Genomic DNA, 19,740 nt, shown 5'->3' with positions numbered 1-19,740 from the left:
AGAATCCTACGGAGTACGAGGCAGATTTGGCTATGAAGCCACCAATCCGGGAAATCCGTGGATTATAGCAGGAATATTCGCGACAGCGGCGACTTTCCGATTTTGGATCTCACGCCTGTCTCTACTGTGCTTAAAATGCGCAAATGTGTGGATCAGAGCACAAGTAGTCACACGATCTTTAAAAATTCAATTCAATTTCGCCGTATGGTCTTCTCTAAGCGGTTTCAACTCACGCATACAGTAAGACCGACTGGCAGTATGGGCTTTAGACAATGACGAAGAGAGCTTTGCATAATTGATTGAAAACGCGACCGTTCAATCATTCGCCATCAAAACAAGCAATGATAAGCTATATCACGCGATTAACTAGTGGCCAGGAACGTCAGCCCATTACGTACATTAGGATGAAATGCCGATCTGACCCACTTTGATCGGCAGATGATGTCTACAGTAAATCCCCTTTATAACTGCATCTCGCCTACCAAATCCCCCAAGTTCTGTCAGATATGTACAAAATGAATTTAACTGGTGGTATTTTCGGTGCCCTTTTGTGTTCGCCCGTTCTGGGTCAAATTCATCATTTTTATTCTGGATTTTTCAGCGGGGATTCATTGTATGGGATTGAATTCAACGAGGCGTCTTCCAAGTTGAATGTTGTTTATAACGGATCTCTCGACCTCTCGAGCTCTAAGTGGGTTGCTACAGATGTAAGTCACGTTTGGCGGTACCTTGTCACCTAAGAAAGATACTCATGATCAAACACAGAAAGAAAAAAGGAATATTTACATCACGGACGAGAACACGTACCAAAGTTATTCCATTGATAAGAATTATTCCTTGGTGTACAAGGGAAATGTTTCGATTTCAGAAAACTGTTGGTGTTCTTCCCTCAGGTGCTTAGCTGGAATACGGATTCTGACTTTCCATAGGCGATAACACGAACTACATCGTGTCCTCAACAGCTAAGCCATACACTGTTTTTGGTGCACCCTATTCTGAGGGATGTCCCGGACAGGTCATCGCAGTCGATGCCTCTGGCACTTTGGAATCAGTAAAAGCCAACATAACATACAGCAGTGATTCAGGAGTGCACGGCCTTGCACTAAGCAGTGACAATCGATTTATCTATTCTGGCGACGACATGGGAAGTGCCGTCTGGACTCATTCATATGACGAGAGCACCAACACAGTGTCAAAGCTGCAGCGACTCAATGTCACCCGGAACCCAAGACACCTAGTGGTATCACCACAGGGATCCTTTGTTTACGTGATTCTTGAAGAGAACAACCAGCTCGCCGTTTTCAACCGTGATAAATTTACGGGAATTCTCAGCGGAAGAAATAAGACTTATTCTCTCCTTCCCTCATGTATGAATCCAATCCCACCCCAAATGCCAAAATCTAATCCCACATGCTGATGAAATCCACTTCTATTAGCCTACTCTAACAGATCCCTTTACTGGTCCGATGAGGTTATGTTCTCGGTCCCTCAACACAACGACAAGTACCCCAAGTATCTTTTCGCCAGCGTTCGCTCTAAGACTTCCACAGATCCCGGATTTGTGGCTGCTTTCTCACTTGATAGCACCACGGGGTCTATCAAGGATCGACCTTTCCTCCTTCCGACTACTGGACCCGGTGGTGCCTCGAATTCGATCACACCTGCAACCTTTTCGGAGGATTATTTCGCGATTGCGGATGCGCAGGACAATTTCATCGAGGTGTGGAAATTGGGTGACAATGCTACTACAGCTGCCGTCGTAGCGCATCTTGATGTCGATGACAGTCCAGCTAATCTAGTTTGGGTGGATTGAGTAATAATACATCTGGAGAAGGTTTGGGAACTGTCAGCGATGTCAGTTTTAGTTGGCGGGTTTCAATTGACAGCTTTTCGCAATTGTCTACGTACATAAATGTCGGACTGTATATATTGCAAGGCTATTGGAAAGTTGGGAAGACTGATGTTGATGTCTTGTGTGTACATGTTTACGTGTCATGTAAAAGCCTCAATTTCATCAAAATTCCCCTCGCGGGTAGCCGAAGAACAGTACGGATCTGCTTATAACGTGGACCAGTTACTGAGCAGTCCACATCAAAATAAAGGGGAAACGTAACTTGTATTTTGCTGCATAATGTAGCGTAAAACTCTCGGTTGTCTTGTATGATGCGGACATAATCACGCATCTTCCTCAGTAATCAGTTTCACGTCTGCTGCAAGAAGTATTTCATCCTACTTATATTAAATAGATGTCTTGGAGCTTGCTTACCATCCCAATCGAGTCTTCAAAGAAGTCCTTGGTCTGTACGAGGTGTGTTGAGCATAGGAAAGGAAACGAGTGTGCGCATTCAGACTGGACTGGATGGTCTGAAGAGGGAAAGACTATCTACATTGAGAAGTGTGGGGTTAAGCCCCATCGTTGAAGCCTAAGGTATCAAGCACCATAAACAGGCCAGGTTCTGGCCCCTGCTTATTACAAGTGCTCCTAAGGCATAAACCCTTCTTCAATTCTCATCGAGCTTACCATCTTGATCGGCTCCCTCATCCTTCAAATATCCTCGACTCCGAAATGCCCTCTCCAGGATCTCACGGATCCTTTTTTCCTTCCGAAAATTGTAGTCCATGACCGTACCATCAACCTTGACTGTGTCCAGAGCAGCATCATGCTTTGCCTGCATATATAGGTCTTGATCTTCAGGGTTGTTCAGCAGCCAATCCCTGAATATAAGGTGTCGCTCAGCCTCTGCACAATCAGGGCCCCAGACGTGCAAGTTTCCCCCGTAGGGCTCATCACGCGAAAAAAAGCGATGCTGGTGCCATGTTGGTTCACGGAGCCTGAAACTCCACCCTGCGCGTTCCAAAAGTGGAACATAGGCGTCTTCGTCCAGGATGTTGGCGACCGTCAGGTCAATGTCGATGATGTCCTTGGCGGAGAGACCAGGGACGCTAGTTGAGCCCACATGCGAGACTGTGATGGCGATTGAACCCAATTCAGATATGATGCCGTCTTTGAAGAATTGGTATTGTGAGGGCCAGGATGGATTGTAGTCAGTAAGCGCGACAGTGCGTTTGTTCTTGGCAAAGGATATGCGTTGGACCGCTGAATCGTCATTCTCATAGTGTTTTACTATGTCTTCAGCGGAAACGGGCATCTTTTCGTAGAGTTTTTAAGTTTCAGAGTGCTAGGAGAGGTCTAACAGGCGTCTTGTTGTGAACAGACTTGAGGTTTGCGGGATGCCTCGTGCGGGGAAAACACGTGCCGGCTCCAGTAGTCATACTAAGCTTACCAAGGCATACTAAGATCAAAACCCGAAATTGATTTTTTTACTGCCCTTGGCACCGCTCTGTATTAGTTACTAGTAGCTGCATCATGTCTATATGAGCTTTTATCGCACCCCCATCTCCATCTCCGCATCCACCTACATCCACCTACAGTAAACATAGAGAACTGACCTTAGCTTCTATAGAGACTATATTATCCCCCTTGTTAATTAGAAAATGAAGGAATCTAATGTCCTGAATATTCTTTAAGCTACTAGGATATCAAAATTAGCCATCTGTTTGTGGGGTCAGATGAACTCCTCCCTTTTTTTTGGCACCTCTCTGTCTTAGTTTAGTTCTCTCCCTCTTTCTTCTTCAACCCTCTCGCCTTTATTACGATTGCTAATAGTACCTCTCAGTAGCACTCTCTAAGCTCAAACCAAGGTTATATTGAATACCCCCAATTTTCATGTTCATGGGCCCGGATTTCTAGAGTCCTCGAGACTTTTTGAAGAGAAATTCGTGTTAAATTCATAGGTTGAATTCGCTGTGGGGATTACTAGGATACTAGATGAATGTTTGTTTTTGTGATTCGGGTACTAAATATCTCTGCCAGATCCAAAACTAGTAGTTTACTATGATAAAATTTGTTTCCGGATTTGGATCTTAGTAGGCCAGGGTCAAAGCTAGAAATTATCCCGAACAATATATTGCCCTAAGTTGCTTCGCGCCCCGCCGCCAAGACTTTACCGCAACTCAGTATTTGAGTTATTGAGTGTGCTATTGTTTAATGTGATTGAGATGCAATTAACAGACCTCTGTCCACGAATATCGGCGGCCAATCTAAACACCCGCCTATTCGTTTCAGCATTAGTCCCGGTATATCAATACCTTTGCGTTCTCCACTTAAAATACAATAACTCTCCTAGGGCTACTAGTATATTTGGCGATCCAAGTTTGGAAGGAATATACTCGTAGACTTTGTATAACGATAAAGCCTGGACTACCGAGTTTCTATGGATAGACTTTCTCGTATGCCGGTTACTCACAAATTAAACCACAGATAGACACCACCAGTGATGAACCCTTCTCACGATGCCAAGAATGCCAAGAGCAGGGTCTGACTTTGTGTGTATTCGTTCCTTGGTACTGGTGTATCGCCATTTAAGCTCCCGCCTGCAGCGCCCGTAAATAGAGTTAATCTAGGGTTAAATTCGGAGAATTTTGTGTTCGTATTTTTGGATTGTACCGGTGTCATCATTACTTCTCCTGGCCCGCCACCGACGAAGACCTTCGGCTCTGTGGAACTTGTTCGAGTTGGGTCAAGCCAGCTTCTCGCGGTTCTGTCCTATTAGGGGGCACCCCTAACTCGACTTATAATGCCCGCATGATTCAGATCAAGAACGGAGCAGCTGTGGTCTGTGGAGACTGTACAACTGGGGGTGGAACATTGACGACGAACAACCTAGGTATTGAACCACGTATGTCCAACAGGCGATATCCCCGGGTGCAACAGCAGCGTGGGTAGACCTGAACAGAAAGGACAAATAGACAAATTTTTACAACATTCCCACTCTGCCAATTGTTTAATATGAATATTTGAGATGTTTCCCGTTCTGGAAAAATTTTGCGATCATTCTCGTGTCGTTTATGATTTTTCGCTTTTGATGATATTATCTGCGTCCCATTATATTCATCCAGGTACATAGGCACAGAATGGTGAATGCTTCGAAAGGTTCCGCTTCACTTGTTCTAAATCAAAACTAGGTTTTCTTAGTCGATTGACGATTCATTTATTACAAAAGCAGATCATTATTGGCTCCAGTTTTTGAGACGGATTTCTAGGTGGATACGGCGGACCATGATCCAGTGCTTCAGACCCACTTTTAGCTTCTTTTGTGGCGCTCGCATTCTCGCATTCTCGCATTCTCGTACTTTCGTATACCTAACCTGCGGTTGGTAGAAGTTAAAATTCTATCAGGGTCTATTTCTGTGGCAAAGGTCTAGAAAATGATACATAAAGATCAATTGATCCAATCTTAAATGTTATTTTCTACATACATTCACTTATCCATATTTCATTTGCTCCGTAATGTCTGCCGTAAAGTCTACCAGAGATGGCGGCATTGATTTCGCTCTTTATCGCTACACGCCGTCTATAGCAGCAGCCATAGTCTTCGCTGCAATATTTCTCCTTCTTTCTATTCTACACTTGATTCGACTGGTTCGAAATCGCACCTACTTCTTCATTCCTTTCCTCGTGGGCTTACTATGTGAGAGCCAATCCCCATCCCTCAAACCCTCACTCTGCTAACTTGCTATTGAACAGTTGAATGCGCTGGCTACATTGCTCGCATCTTCTCACATTTCAATACCACTGCACTCGGCCCATATATCGTCCAAACAATGCTAATTCTTGTCGCACCCCCATTATTTGCTGCCTCTATATACATGACCCTCGGTCGGATTATTGTCAAGCTTGACGCAGAAAGCAACTCCATCGTCCCAGTCCGGTTCCTTACCAAAATATTCGTTATTGGCGATGTCATATCTTTCCTTCTTCAGTGTGGAGGTATAAAACACCTTGATCATTAATACATAATATTTCTGAATGCTGATTGTTGATAGGTGGGGGTTACATGGCCGCTGGAACTCTGTCCGCCATGGACACCGGTGCGAATATTGTTGTGGGAGGCTTAGTCGTTCAGCTTCTCTTTTTTGGATTCTTCATCTTGGTCTCCGCCGTGTTCCACTGGCGAGTCAAGAAGCAGCCGCGGTATATCCACGTCTCAGAACGCGTGCGGTCGCATGGCGTCGAGAGTCGCATGACATGGGAATCCGTAATGTGGGCACTCTACGCTGCCTGCCTGCTTATTCTGGTGCGATCGGTATTTCGAGTTGTGGAATTTGTGGAAGGAAATGATGGGTTCATCATGCGCAGAGAGTATTTGCTCTATATTTTCGACGCGTGCCTCATGACGTTGACTGGAATTGTGTTGTTTATTGTCCACCCCAGCTCATTTCTATCCTCGGGTCGGAAGAGGGATAGTGAGCTGCAACTTGTCTCCACGGAGGAAGGATGTAACGTTCATACAAAACCACGAGCATAATCCGGGGGGCAAGAAACATCTGAGCACATATGCTATAAATGGTGCTTTTGACTGTTTGACTGTGTTCCTTTCTCTCTGTTTTATTTTCTTATTATAAGTCATCGCCAAATAGAATATATTTGATCTTTTTTTTACTGTAATGTCTTCCGAGCCGCCAAGTCCCTCACAATGAATAGAGTATTAAAATCAGTCCTTGGACAGGTAGGCTGAGACTAATTATTGATTTACCTAAACGCTAGAAGAAATGATAAATAATGAACTTTCAAGACAGCAGATGCTTAGAAAGCGAATTGTGGCAGAATTCCAGAGCCGCATCTCCCTGGAGCCACTTCCCTTAATTCGTATTCTTCACACAGCCACAATCTACCCGGCTACCTAGGTAGCCAACTTGGAACTCTTGAGACACTTTCCGGTCTACAATTTTTTATTGAGAATCACATCTCAAGTGCCCAATTCCTCCTTGCCACAGCCAATGCCGAGGTCACAAACGCGTCCCACGCATCATCGGATCAGCCACACGAAATCACGAAACGGCTGTTTTGCATGCAAAAACCGTCGAGTGAAGGTACCACAATCCTTGGAAAGTGCTCTTTCTTCCGAATCAAGTCTGACCGCAACAGTGTGATGAAGAACGACCAATATGTGGTGCCTGCTCCATCCGAGGAGATGAATGTTCCTTTCCAGCACATAAGACACGTGACTGCAAACCAAGATACCCTAGTCATCAGAGTCATCACGATGAGGCTGGGTCGGCGATGCCGGATTTGCACACTGACACTATACGTCCCTTGAGTCTCAATATGCCCCCGGCGGGAATCTCTGATCCTGACCGCAATTCCACAACATTGAACATGCATGACATGAATCTCCTACAGCACTATATTTTGCACACCTCGAAAAAATTGAGTTTGGATGCTAAAAAAGTCTTGGTCTGGGAGCGTGTCATTCCAGATATAGCGGCTAAGAATACCTTTCTCATGCACTTGGTTGTGGCACTGGCCGGCTTGGATATATTGACAACCGACCAACAAGACGAACAAACATATACCGTCGACCTTCGAACTCTGGTTGAGCACCATCAGAAGGGTCTGCAAGGTTTCCAGGAGAAACTTGCTTCTGTTGAGGACAAAAACGCCGAAGTTTTATTCACTGGATCAATCTTAATTGTTGCCTTTGCATTTGCTTCACTTCGGGTCGGGAACCTGGATCTTTTGACCCTCGGACCGCAGTCCATGTCTGCTGGAGATAGCTCCCCGCGCACATCTCATCGCTACGAAAGACCTCATGTACAATGGCTGCGACTTATACGCGGTGCAACCTTCATTGTGCGGGATCTGTGGGCGGCACTAAGCTTAAGCCGTGTAAGGCCTCTTTTATTATTCAAAAACGCCAACGAAGACTGGCAATTTCTCGGCGAAAGCCCACTGCCGAGTTTGCCGTCTTGGCTTGTGCGATCGCAAAGGCTTTCTGCGTTTATTTTAGGGGAGAACCTAGCCGTTCGAAAATTGCAAGAGTTCCTGGACACCTTGAAAACAAGGGAGCGTGATGTTGGCGATGACCTTACTCAATCTTCGTCTGGGCCCAGCCCTGCATCTAGTTGGAACCATCAACCAGACGAAATATTTGCTGCACAAGATGAGGCAATTGCAGTTACCGCGCAGATGTTTAAGCGCATCACATATGCGGTCCGGATACAACCTGTAGAATCAAGCTCGTCAGATCGTGAGATGCACGCTGAGATGGAAGATGCGGCTATCACATCCTGGCCAGGTCTCGTGCCTGAAGCTTTCGTTTCGTCCCTGGATTCGGATTCCGGTTTAGATATACCCAATTGCTTCTCTTGCGTTATTCTCGCACACCTTTACTTGGTTCTTGCGCTCCCAGATGAAATCTGGTATCTCGGAAAGAACTTTGCGGCGGAAATTAGGAAAATTCATGCATTGGTTGCCCAATTCGGTAATCCCCAATTGTGCGATTTGATGATATGGCCGATGGATGTTTTGGGTTTTGGAACAGAATCTCGATGAGTGAATTTATTGTCAATACCAGGCTTCGGGAGTAGCCGAATATGCTGACTATGGAGGAAGATCTACAAATAAATCCATTTAGATTTACTGTTACTCAGGGAAAGTAGGATTATCTCAAAGATATTTCCATCTTATATTTGCTTCGATCCCTATGATATCACATGAAAATCACATCAAAGCCAGGGAAAAGAAAAAGAAAATCACAAAGAGCCCAGATGAGACCAATTGCGCCAAAGGAAGTCGAGACCGTAGTCCCGTTCCATAAAGACGCCGATAACTCCCATCCTGTTCATTCATCATACGCATTCCCCAATGCACACACAGTAAGCATACATCTCTAGTCAGAAGTCGAGGCGTAAGCCTCACCAACAGAGTTCAGCGCACCATCAGTAAGCAGATAGTCCTCAGCACAGTAGAAGTACGAGTAGCGAGTAACGTTAGTCTGCGCATCCATGAAGGTAAGAGCCTGAGTAACAAACTCCGCAGTAGTAGACTGATCAGCGACACCAGAGGTATCAGCACTGAGCGCAAACTCAGTAACCCACACCTCATCCAAGCTGTACGCAGCAGCCGTGCTAACAGCCTGCTGGACAAAAGACTCGAAGTCATCAATCGAATCGCCGTACCAGTGCACCGCCAATCCGCTAATACCGCACGAAGAGCAGTCAGACATGAACTCCTCGAACCAGCTCAATCCCTCTCCGGAAGTAGTAGACGAGGTCACGGCGGGAGAGATCAGCTTCGCGGATCCAGAGTACGGGGTAATGTACTCCAGGTAGTATGCCGCAGCCTCGGAGGGGCTCATGTTAGCCTGCGCAGAATTATCAGGCTCGTTGAATCCGAGGATGTAGTCGCTTCCGCTGGCGAGGATAGTTTCGATGGCGGAGACCCAGCCCGAGAAAAAGGTGGCGCCCCATAGCATGGGAACGTATTCCACGCCGGAGGGCAGGCCGGGATCGATGGTGTAAACCCAGTCGTAGGCCCAGCCGATGGTGCCGGAGCTGGCGAGGGTGTCCACGGTGGAGACGTCGTTGTAGGCGGCTCCTCGCTTGGTGGTGGAGCGCTTGTGCACCTTGTGCTTGTGCATGTTGTGGGGCACAGCAAGGGTGGTGGTGGCCAACAGGCCTGCGGTGAGCAGGTTGGTGAAGGAGACCATTTTGAGTGCTTTTTTGGGTTGTTTAGGTCACCGAAGGAGTGGATGAGACCTGATTGAATAGAGAAACCTGTTCTCGGATTGAAAAGAGTGGATGGAGAAAGGAAGGGCGTTCTAGACCGTGCACGGCACAGGTAGCTAGATGGCAAAAAAGGACAGGAAAAGACCCGAAGGAATGGAATGAGATGCACTGGGGGGAAGAAGAAGAAGATGAGGATGGGGATGGACGAGGTTAAATCACCGGCGCGTCAAGTGTGCGTCAACCGATATTACCATCATATTTACTTTTTGCTGTTTAGTGGAGTCGGAGAAAAGAAGTTCAATGATTGGGTTGAATGGAGTCAATTTGTCTTTACTTTGGGTCATTTCTCTTGTCGGTGTATTCCATAGGTTACCAGCCAATGTGGCAAGGAGGAACCAGGGAAAGTATATGACTGGACATGGGGAATAAAGACCCGATTGACAGCCACCGGTAAAGACATGATTGGTTCATTTCACCTAGCTCTAGACAATTCATATTTACCAAGTGGAGTCAATGCGGATTTCTTTTTCTCATGCCTCTTCTCCTCCTTAATCGGGTTAATTATCCGCTCCACAGAAGATCTATCAATGCTCCACAAAGGGCTGGACCTGAGACACGGGGATTTTCAAAATGTCTATGAATTTCATTGTTGACGAGTTGCTGATTTCAGTCTCCGGGGAGTTCAACGTTTGGTCTGTGTGTTATTAGAATATCTTCCGTGGCGGCGATATACTCCTGTCAGGATGAGCAACAGCGGCAACTTTCGAAGTTGATACAATAATTCACAGCTAATCCAAACATGCAAAAAAACAGCTGAGAGCTCTGTATTTGTGGGATTCATTAAAAGAGTGGAGCATGTCATTAGATTTACCATGGAAATGTATCGAAATACTCGATAGGATTGGACATCCGGTGGCGCTGCGTATTACATCCATGGATCATCGTCAGGGCAGCCAACCTGATTGGCCAAACTCTACTCTTGTACACTGAATCGAACACAACAACGTGTCAAAATTAAAATGAAGCTCTTCAATTCAAATTGAAATCTGTATGAAGCACAATGCTGCTATCTGTTCATGTTCATTCAAGTTGACCTGAGTCCTGACACATCACATGTAGGAGTTACCGAAAATGTTATCCGTAACAATGACGCCACCGGCTCACAGCTCCGATCATGGTAAATGTTTCATTTTCAAACCTTGCATCCTTGCTGACGAAGCCTTGGCCACTGAAACACCCCTGATCGCTGTCGCGTCCCCGCTAATCGCCCAAGCCTCACCGGATTGAGGCACCGGAAACGCCCCCTTTGTCTCCATTCGCTGGGCCTGGACCTAGGGCTCACCCTACGGTGGAGATCACAACGTAGTGTACTCCGTACTGTACTGCGTACCTGAACGTTCCCCGTTATGCCCCGACCGTTCGGCGACAGCGCCAGCGACAACGCAGAGAGAGAGAATTCGTTTTCCCGCTGCTTCTATCGAGGTACTCCTTTTCGCCCGGTCGCAAGCTTCAAACTCGTGGTAGGCGCGGTTCTTCTGATTGGGGTGCAGATTTCGATCTTGCAGCTCCTATAGGTGCACGGGTATGGATTGATTGGCCTCGGCGAGTAGGGGAACCTGGTTGGCGGCGTTTGTGGCAGTCTTGACACGGGCATTCATAGGGCCTTTACTTTTAATAAAAAATACCGACTCATGGTTCATTAGCTAAATGGCTGCCTCTATGTTGGAACTGAATTTTCCAAATTCGATGTACTAGCATTCTTCTTGACTAGCTCGATCGCTTGGATAAGCATCGGCAACTTTATTTTTGAGATTTACACCGGGTGTTACAAGCGAACGCGTTGACACAATTCAAAGGTCGATTTCTCTCGGTCTCTCTCCGTTGGTCTGGGCCTTCAACTTCAACCTTATGAACTACTAGCTGAGGCTGCCGTATACGTAATAAATACGACAGCAGGCCCAGTATGCATGCGCTTCTCATGATTCCCTCGGAGGGCTTATCGCCCAGCCTTACGGGAATTCTGACTTTCTAACTACCGTGCCACGTACTTGAACCCTGCGTTACATGTATTCGTCGATTGCAAGTCTAATTAGAAATGGAGCGACAGGTACAGTGGATTTCGGTGCATTTGCGGCATTTCTTTTACTTTGAGAAACGGGTCGTAGGGCAATTGTTGAGTATTCGGTCTTGGCAGTCTAGGGAGATTCACGAAACTCCTGGTGATTTAGTCATAGTCAAGTCGCTCTGCCATTTTTACCGAGGATTTAAATTTAAAGGTTGACAACTTTGAAGTATGAATCGCTTTCAACATATAAGCTATTGGTTCCAATCTATCATCATTTCTTCAGTATTAATCTAAATCAGCCCCAAACACGTTGTATTAAATAAAAAATTGGTGACACCAGTCCAAGCATCTAAATTTCATCGGCACCAGCGCTACCAGATACTGCCGGCCTATGCTCAAGATGCTATTATCTTAAGAGACTTTCTTTTAAAAAATAAAAACGTCTAACTGATGGTGCCTTTCTTAAACCATTGATTGAGCGGCTTCTGCAGCACTGCTGGAAGTAGTCGGAGCCAAAATCCGTGCTTTTGATGGATATATAATGCACCTTTCCATCATTCGAACTGAGTCAAACAATTTTGTTCTGAAGCAGGAGTCAAGTTACTGTTCTTATCACCCTACCTGTCAGACTTGAACCCCATCGAGGGCTTATTTACCGAGCTAAAGGCTTAGATTAAGAAAGCCCAATTAGCCAATAGATAGAATCCCGACCAAGTATTTCATGCCTTCCTCTGCTGGTACGTTCATGATGTTGGTGCAAAACAGGACAGTGCCGAAGACCATTCCTGACATTTAGGTAAAACAATAAAGAGGTGTATCAGCCTGCTTGCAGATGGGGATTGGGGATTGGGGATCGCATGTTCTGCGCCTGTGACAAGGGCAACCAGACCCCAAAATTCTAGTGTAGACCCAGGATTTATTTCCAATACATTTTGCACCGCGCTCAATGCTGATTTGAAGAAATACCGCCACAAATTGCGGTGATCTGGGTCTCGTAGGTAGTACGATACACTGTCAGCTTACAACTCAACTCAAGGGATTCCACAAACTGAGCATAAAGGCTGAACGTATTCACTACACCTGTCCGGAGCAAGATCGAAGTCATTGATTTTGCCACAGCTACACTATTCCCAATAGCTCAGTAGTCAGAATACTGTTCATCTTTGAATAATGAAAGTATTGGCGTGACTTACAGAAACCCAAAAATTTGGGTGGTTGACTTCGCACCCGCAGTGAGAATTGTTTTGGATACAGAAACATTCAATCTACTATATGGCTGAGGTCCTCTGGCGGTTGGGGGAATCGCTTCCTTCGCTCAGATCCTCGGGATAGTTTTCAGAACTACCGAAGTGGTTATTTCGTTTTGCTCTGCAATCAAGGATGCACCGTTGAGCTCCGTCGCGTCAAGGAAAACCTCCTCAGCCTTCGAATGAGCCTTGAAAGTAACCAGGTCCAGCTGGATGGACTTGACGAAGGTGACCTTCTACCACCTGATATGTGCTATATTTAATGTAACACGGTGGAATCGACTTATGAAGATGTGACTGCTGTGCATAAAAGATGCATTAAATCGTTGGGTGGAGAGCCTGGGGCTACTGGCAAGCAATTAAAATGGGCTTTGGTCGAGCGACATCTTGTTAGTGGTATGCTTGAGCGCCTGCAAGACTCAGAACGCACCTTGTCATGTGTCCTACAACTACTGAATGTGTGATGAGTAGTTTCCTTCTTGCTTGTATTGCAATTCTTATTCAGCCGGTTGTCTCTATTAATTTGTACCTCACATAAGGAGCTCTTCAAAGGACGCAGAGTGATTGCATTCGATGATAATTCGACCAACAACCCACAGCTATCCCAATATCATCATCTTCAGGAAAACATACTTGGCGTTGACTCCTGGCTCCGGAAATTTAGTCTTTACGGCTTCTTTTCGCTCGTATCCGCGACGGACAATAAGGAGCGGAAATCCAGGTTGCGAATAGTCTTCAACCCGCCTACGTGGATTTTATCCAAGTCAATCGCCATTGGCTCCATTTTGCAAGAGCCGAGTTTCTTGGAGACGGGATATATATCTTGCCCGGAAGCATTCGTCTGCAAAATCAAGTTTCTTTGACGTCACCGTTCATGACTGGTTGTGCCTCAGGGGATATCAAGTTCAATTAAACAGCATCTAGTGGATAGAACTGGACAGCTTAGAGACAGAGCTATCTGTTGCGGTAAAACCCCTCTTCTGGTAAGAAGTAAAAGATGTTCTTCAACACAAAAGTACTGTTACTGACTTGCGGTTGAAGCTAGCTATTGAGGGGCAGCACTTGAACGCTATTCAATATCTTCTGGATTCAGGTGCCGATCCAAATATGGGAGACGATAGTCAGATGTGATTGAATGACATAATCGAAAGCTTACGGCCCTAATGACTCATATCAATCTGACCGAGTAGTCTTCCAATCTTCGCAGCAGCTGGCATGTCGTCAGATAAAACGAGATTTTTCCCACAGCTTCCTCCCAAATGGAACTCGTGGTTGAAGGCCTTTGAGCTCCTGGTGAAACACGGAGCCTCGGTACATGAAGTCAATCGTGGGAAGACTTTGAGTATGCTGAAAATTAACTATGCATCCGGAGAAGAACAAAGTATGGATTACTTCCGAATCCTTTTGTCGGAGGGCTATGTATACTGGGAGACTGCTGGCGAAAGCACCTGGTCTGCGATTTCTACTGCGATCAGAACGAGAAAGTATGCTTTGCAAGCTCTGAAGTTTCTCGTCAGAAACGACGTCAATATGAACAGGGTCCTTGCTAATGGCCAGTCACCGCTTCATCTAGCTGCGGAGCTTGCTGACGACGTGGAAGTCCTTGAATAGTTGTGCACTCAAGGATGTCTCGATGATTTGGACAGGCAGGACATGTGGGGCTGGACGCCCTTACATTATGGCATCATTGCCGCTCATATACGCAGTGATCCAAATCTGTTTGAAAAAGTGCGCTTCCTTCTGTCACAAGGTGCGAATTTCAATATCAAAGGGCGGGCAAGAGCAATAGTTTACCCAGAAAAAATGCCCGCGGATGAGTTTACTCCTGGTGAGATGTGTCGAGCCTTGAATGTATCTTTATATGAGAAGTTTGAAAGAGAAGTCAAACTAGTGGAGGCAAACTTGGAAGAAGAAAACATGTCAGGAGGGCGCCAATCTCAGTGGAACTATAATTTTCCCAGGGTTGTTTGCGACCTTTCGTTCAATTTGACAGTGCGGCCGTGCCTTTAGATCTAACTCGCTGGTGAAGCTTCTATTTTTGTGCAGCATGTTTTTAAAAGCCTTTCCCCAGTGATCACTAGGAGCTATAACTACCTCTTCCTCATTTACTTTACCTACCGTTTTATGGTTGAGTATAAGCCTCTTTGCAATTGTGACAAGATGTATCTCGGTAACAGCTCGTTACTCTCGCTACCTTCTTCCCATTCGACTAACGGGAGAAAGCCATAATAATCGGGCTGCATTTGGTCCATGGCACAGCCTGGGGTAGGACTGGGAGAGTACAAGGTGGCGAACGTGAGAGCAAAATTACTAGGCGGGGGCATATTCCGAATTGCCGTCCCATGAGTCGACCATCTGGGTTTGATAGGCATCGTTAACAAAAAATCTATTAGTCATCGTGGATAGCTTTCGAGCCTTGGAACAATGGGCATTGAAGTAGCTCAATTTATTCTGGTCTTGTCGATTCGCCATTTTTAATTATCCCTCTGCGCACTATACACGAACAAAGCCGCACTGGTCTCGCAATCACAGGTTGGAGCTTCGTTCCAACTGTCAAATACAAGCCTGATGATAGACGGGCCGTTGGTGCAAGGACAAATTATGAAATTGATTCGAGTAAACTCGGAGTTATGCTATGTGATATACCAACCCCCCCTGCTTTAATCCAGTCAGAAAGCCGAGCTCTCCCCGAGAACAAAACATAATTAAAGGCCCGTGTGGAACGCTTCGCTAATTTCCTATATCCGAATTTCACGGATATACCTCGGCTCGCTCGGCACTAGACACCAAGGTCCTTCCTCCATCCGAAAGGACCGGACAAAACTAAAGTTGGCGGAAATGAATCCGAATCAAACATTGAATATCGGAATTACCTCTCAAAACTCCGAAATACTAGTGGATACTAAGAATAGAAAACGGTACAGGGTGCCGAATTCATCTAAATGCGCCATTGACGTCTATTCCGTGCGGGGCAACCAAGTTCCAGCGAACCATATCGTGAATGATCCCGTCTTTGAATATTAGTCTCTACAGATAACCGGCTTGGCTGCACCCTGCCAAGGAAGGTTTATCCGTAGGGCTTAGACCAGACATGTACCTAGTGGCGAGGGGTTATGGTTACGGTTACGGGGTCGAGATTGAAGCATAAGTCCCGTCAGAACGAGAATGAATTCAGGTCGACGTGATCACACGATGATACAGATAATACCTATATACAAGCTAGAAATGCCACCGAAGGACAGAAAACAAAACATTGGAAGCGATAGGACCAATCCAAAATGATGACCGGGTTGGTCTGCATGATTAGGTGGGGGGAATCCGGGAGCTACAAAGCAACGATTGAATAGAACAAGATGAGTTCCGGGTGGAGACCGCCTCTACAATAGACAGTTGAGGTATTGAACGAGAGGTATCCGGGATATGAGGGCGTAGAGGACAGTGATGGTAAGTAACAGGTGCTTAGGGGAATGGGTTACTGGGCCTAGTTGGAACAAGGGATTCATGGAATATTCTGCATTGTATGGCAGAGGATGTCGGGCATCTATTCCTGTCCAAATCCAAGGGTTTCCTCCACTGCAATAGACATCTTGTGCTCCAGGGCTTCGTGGGTCTTGTAAGGTGGGAGATCCAGACGGTTGAAGCTAAGATAACGTTAGTAGATGCAGATGATTGCGGGATATGTCAAACGTACCAGGTGTGAGACTTGGGAAGGGCCGCGGGATCGCCAGACTTCTCAATGGTGAATCGTCTGGGTCCATCGGAACCTTGAAGATCCTTGAAACCATTGACGGGAATACGCGAAGTTCCAGTCGTAAACTGAAGAAGACGCGACTTCTGCTCCGCATCCCAAGTGCGGACGATCTTCCAGAAGTTCTGAATAACCTCATCCTGCTCCTGGTAGCCACGGTAATCCGTGTGCTTCTTCCAGTCATCCACATCGATATCGGCGATACCACCAATAAGCAATTCTAGCTCACGCTCATCAAATACGTTAACAAGATCTGGAGGAATCAGCTCGTTGAAGCCGGACATGAAAGCATTGAACTGCTCTTCCACACGCTTGACAATCTTCCACTCGGTAACCAACCTACACAAGTCAGTGCCGGAACATACATCGACATGTAGAATGACTTACTCGATATACTGTGGCTTGTTCTCGTTAGTGACGGGAATATCCCGACCACCGGGTATCAAATCAATGGTGCGACGCTCGCCAAACTTCTCATCGTCAACCGAGAAGGTAAGCTCCACGATTCCTTCAATGTCATTATCCCTGGTATGCTGTTAGCTTGATAATACGCATGGATGTAGAATGACTCTTACAAAGTCCATGCTAAGTTGCGATGTAAATCTTCGTCGACACCCTCCATATCTTGAAGAGTAACCTTCTTCCGAAGCATCATCTTGTAGAATGCACCGATGAAGAAAGAGTCGAGGAAACGGCGGTGGAAAATGGCCAGGCCAACCACTCGGCCGATGAACTTGAAGTAATTGAGATGCTCGGGGTTGACACCAGAATGAGGATTAATCTGCAGGGTATAATTATCGTGGGCGGAGTATTCGAAGAGACAGTAGAAGGGATTGAACATTTCGTGAGAAAGGAGGAAGAAGAATTCACTGTTGCTTGTTAGTTTGAAACAACCTTGTCATGAATTATCAACATACCGAGAAAGACCACCGTAGTCTAGACCGTCCTCGCCATCAAACTTGATCATCAAGCGCTTCTTCAAATCGGACGCGCTCTGTCGCATGATCTCCGCGTAAGAGTCCTCGAAGATATTATTACGACGGACCTTGACATGACATTGACCTGACATGATCCGCAGAGCGGGTTGCGAACGGAAGTAGATCAGCTTGCGGCGGAAGTCGCGCTTGTACTGCGGTACACCTTGATCCAAAGAAGAGGGTAGGCGAGGATCGTCCCAAGTAGTGGTCTTGGTATTGTGGTCCACGAAGTACACACGAGCAGTGTTTGTGAGTCGCATTTCCCATCCACTGGGCAGGGGGCCCAGTTGTGAAACCGGCTGCTGCTGAATGGTGGTATTATTTCCACCCTGGTTCTGATTCTGGCCATACATGCGAATGTACTGTTGGCGACGAGGATCAACCCATGTTGTGGTGCGGGTATTGTGATCAACAAAATATGAACGCCCCTCGGGAGTGTGTCGCTGTTCCCATCCGGGCGGAAGCTCGCCAGTGCCTGCAGTGGTAGCTCCCGTTGCCATCATCGAAACAGCATTTGCCTGGGCTCCTGGAGGAGCGGCCGATGGAGCTGTTACCGGCGGTGGCGGTGTCTGCGGCTGAGGATCTGGCAGGTTTGGAGAGCTAGTGCCGGTACGATCTTCGGGCAACATTCGACTCTGGTGAGCCCGACGTTCCAGCTGCATGTTGGCTTCACGCTGGCTGCGATGGGCCGATTCAGTGTAGTTAGCAGAAGGGCGCGACCATGTAGTAGTCCTTGTATTGTGATCCACGTAGTAGGTCCGTCCTAAGCCATCCTCTCTTCGTTCCCAACCTGCGGGGAGGCGGCCCTGGCTGTCCTCGAACGAGCTCAAATTGGTGCGAGATGCAGCACTGGCACTAGGCGGGGCTCCATTAGGGGCAGGAGAGGCGGCAAGACCGCTAGTTGAGGGGGTACGGAGCGACACATTCGATAGGGCACCGGGCAACCCATCCGCGTTAGGACCTCCCGGTGGCGGGGGTATCGGCGATGCAACCTGCGGGACGAGGCCACTGGAGGTTGAGGATTGGGCGTTCTGTGGGCGGCCGCCACCATTCTGGGACTGCTGTGTGGCGGTTAGGTTGGTAGATAGGTTAATGATCAATTTTCCGTGGACAATGAGGTTATCGTTGGACTTTTTAAGGTCGCGGGTGAGCATCTCTGGTGAGAAGAAGAGGGTTAGTCCCGATCGCAGCTGGATCCCAGTTCCACCACGTACCATCACCACCCATCCCAAGATCAATAACATCTCCGATCCGAACATTGATAACACCGAGGAAGCCTTGGTCCTTCTTTTTGAACTTCTTTTGGTCAAAGATCTGGATGGCCAGAATGCTATCCTCGTTGACTCTCCTATAACCGCAACCCACCCGTTAATAACGTCTCCTCGATCGCCCGACGAAGTGGGGCATCACATACAAGTCGAAGGGTTCATTCCAGTAAGGATTCAAAGTCTTCTTAATCACCGAAGTCGTATGGGTTTGTTCGCCCCCAACCGTAGCCACGGCGAAGGGATCGGGGAATCCTAGACAAGACGTCAGTCGACCCCGCTTGGGGCGGAATCAACCATCCAAAGGGGGAGGGGGGTCACGTACGGAAAACATCACGTTTGTAGAGACCGTCCGCCGCGATGACTGCGAGAGTTCAAGGAATGTCAGTTTTCAAGTTCAGGTCCGGGCCCCGCAATGTCCCGCCTTCGCAGGTGCGCAACAAGGCAATCTTACTCGTGACTCGGAGATTTGGCTGGCTGTAACGTTGACAGGTTAGCATTGAAAAGTAAAGTGAAACAACTTGAATGCTCTCCAATTCTTTATTCGAAAGCATCGGATAGGTTAGGGAGATCCAACGACGTACGGTGGCAGATTGGATGTCATGGTGGCCCTGGTTGCTTTTCACAGCACACCGGTTCGAAAAGGCCGATCAATCAAGCCTGAAATGAAAACGGCGCGCGCATCCAGGGGTGGAATCGCGTAGTCGGCCCACCAGATTCAAGATCACGGTGACAAGAAGTGGGTTGTGGAGAGGGGGGTGTAGAATGGAGATTTTGGAGGAGGAGAAGGGAAGAGGAGAGGGAAGGGTTGGGCGTAATTCATTCGCGGGACTGTATGGCGTAAGTACTCCCGCTACGTATTGACTAC

At 47.0% G+C, this 19,740-nt stretch overlaps 7 protein-coding genes across 7 annotated transcripts; 4 read left to right on the top strand and 3 right to left on the bottom strand.

The window, feature by feature from the left end:
* Nucleotides 1-506: 506 nt before the first annotated feature.
* N7520_000504 (lactonase family protein) lies at nt 507-1,813 on the top strand (the record flags this gene model as incomplete). The annotated part of the gene is made up of 4 exons (XM_057134439.1): nt 507-707; nt 766-874; nt 930-1,367; nt 1,437-1,813. The coding sequence occupies 4 exons, from the start codon at nt 507-509 to the stop codon at nt 1,811-1,813; spliced, it is 1,125 nt and encodes a 374-aa protein (XP_057000375.1).
* Nucleotides 1,814-2,501: 688 nt separating this feature from the next.
* N7520_000503 (GrpB family protein) lies at nt 2,502-3,149 on the bottom strand (the record flags this gene model as incomplete). Its single annotated transcript, XM_057134438.1, has 1 exon — nt 2,502-3,149. The coding sequence occupies one exon, from the start codon at nt 3,147-3,149 to the stop codon at nt 2,502-2,504; it is 648 nt and encodes a 215-aa protein (XP_057000374.1).
* A 2,201-nt stretch (nt 3,150-5,350) lies between these two features.
* Nucleotides 5,351-6,368, top strand: N7520_000502 (RTA1 domain-containing protein; the record flags this gene model as incomplete). The annotated part of the gene is made up of 3 exons (XM_057134437.1): nt 5,351-5,531; nt 5,588-5,830; nt 5,887-6,368. 3 exons carry the CDS (start codon nt 5,351-5,353, stop codon nt 6,366-6,368), a joined length of 906 nt encoding a protein of 301 aa, XP_057000373.1.
* An 800-nt stretch (nt 6,369-7,168) lies between these two features.
* N7520_000501 (uncharacterized protein) lies at nt 7,169-8,395 on the top strand (the record flags this gene model as incomplete). The annotated part of the gene is made up of 1 exon (XM_057134436.1): nt 7,169-8,395. The coding sequence occupies one exon, from the start codon at nt 7,169-7,171 to the stop codon at nt 8,393-8,395; it is 1,227 nt and encodes a 408-aa protein (XP_057000372.1).
* A 337-nt stretch (nt 8,396-8,732) lies between these two features.
* Nucleotides 8,733-9,551, bottom strand: N7520_000500 (glycoside hydrolase family 128 protein; the record flags this gene model as incomplete). The annotated part of the gene is made up of 1 exon (XM_057134435.1): nt 8,733-9,551. One exon carries the CDS (start codon nt 9,549-9,551, stop codon nt 8,733-8,735), a length of 819 nt encoding a protein of 272 aa, XP_057000371.1.
* A 4,546-nt stretch (nt 9,552-14,097) lies between these two features.
* N7520_000499 (uncharacterized protein) lies at nt 14,098-14,493 on the top strand (the record flags this gene model as incomplete). The annotated part of the gene is made up of 1 exon (XM_057134434.1): nt 14,098-14,493. One exon carries the CDS (start codon nt 14,098-14,100, stop codon nt 14,491-14,493), a length of 396 nt encoding a protein of 131 aa, XP_057000370.1.
* Nucleotides 14,494-16,423: 1,930 nt separating this feature from the next.
* Nucleotides 16,424-19,476, bottom strand: N7520_000498 (NEDD4 family E3 ubiquitin-protein ligase; the record flags this gene model as incomplete). The annotated part of the gene is made up of 10 exons (XM_057134433.1): nt 16,424-16,523; nt 16,574-16,969; nt 17,018-17,155; nt 17,206-17,499; nt 17,548-18,763; nt 18,822-18,955; nt 19,022-19,127; nt 19,198-19,236; nt 19,327-19,349; nt 19,457-19,476. The coding sequence occupies 10 exons, from the start codon at nt 19,474-19,476 to the stop codon at nt 16,424-16,426; spliced, it is 2,466 nt and encodes an 821-aa protein (XP_057000369.1).
* Nucleotides 19,477-19,740: the final 264 nt, after the last annotated feature.

This window comes from Penicillium odoratum (assembly GCF_028828045.1).
Source record: "Penicillium odoratum strain IBT 22623 chromosome Unknown utg000001l_segment0_segment0, whole genome shotgun sequence".
Taxonomy (NCBI): Eukaryota; Fungi; Ascomycota; class Eurotiomycetes; order Eurotiales; family Aspergillaceae; genus Penicillium; species Penicillium odoratum.
The sequence above is the reverse complement of the archived record's forward strand: the minus strand, read 5'-3'. Positions and strand labels throughout refer to the sequence as shown.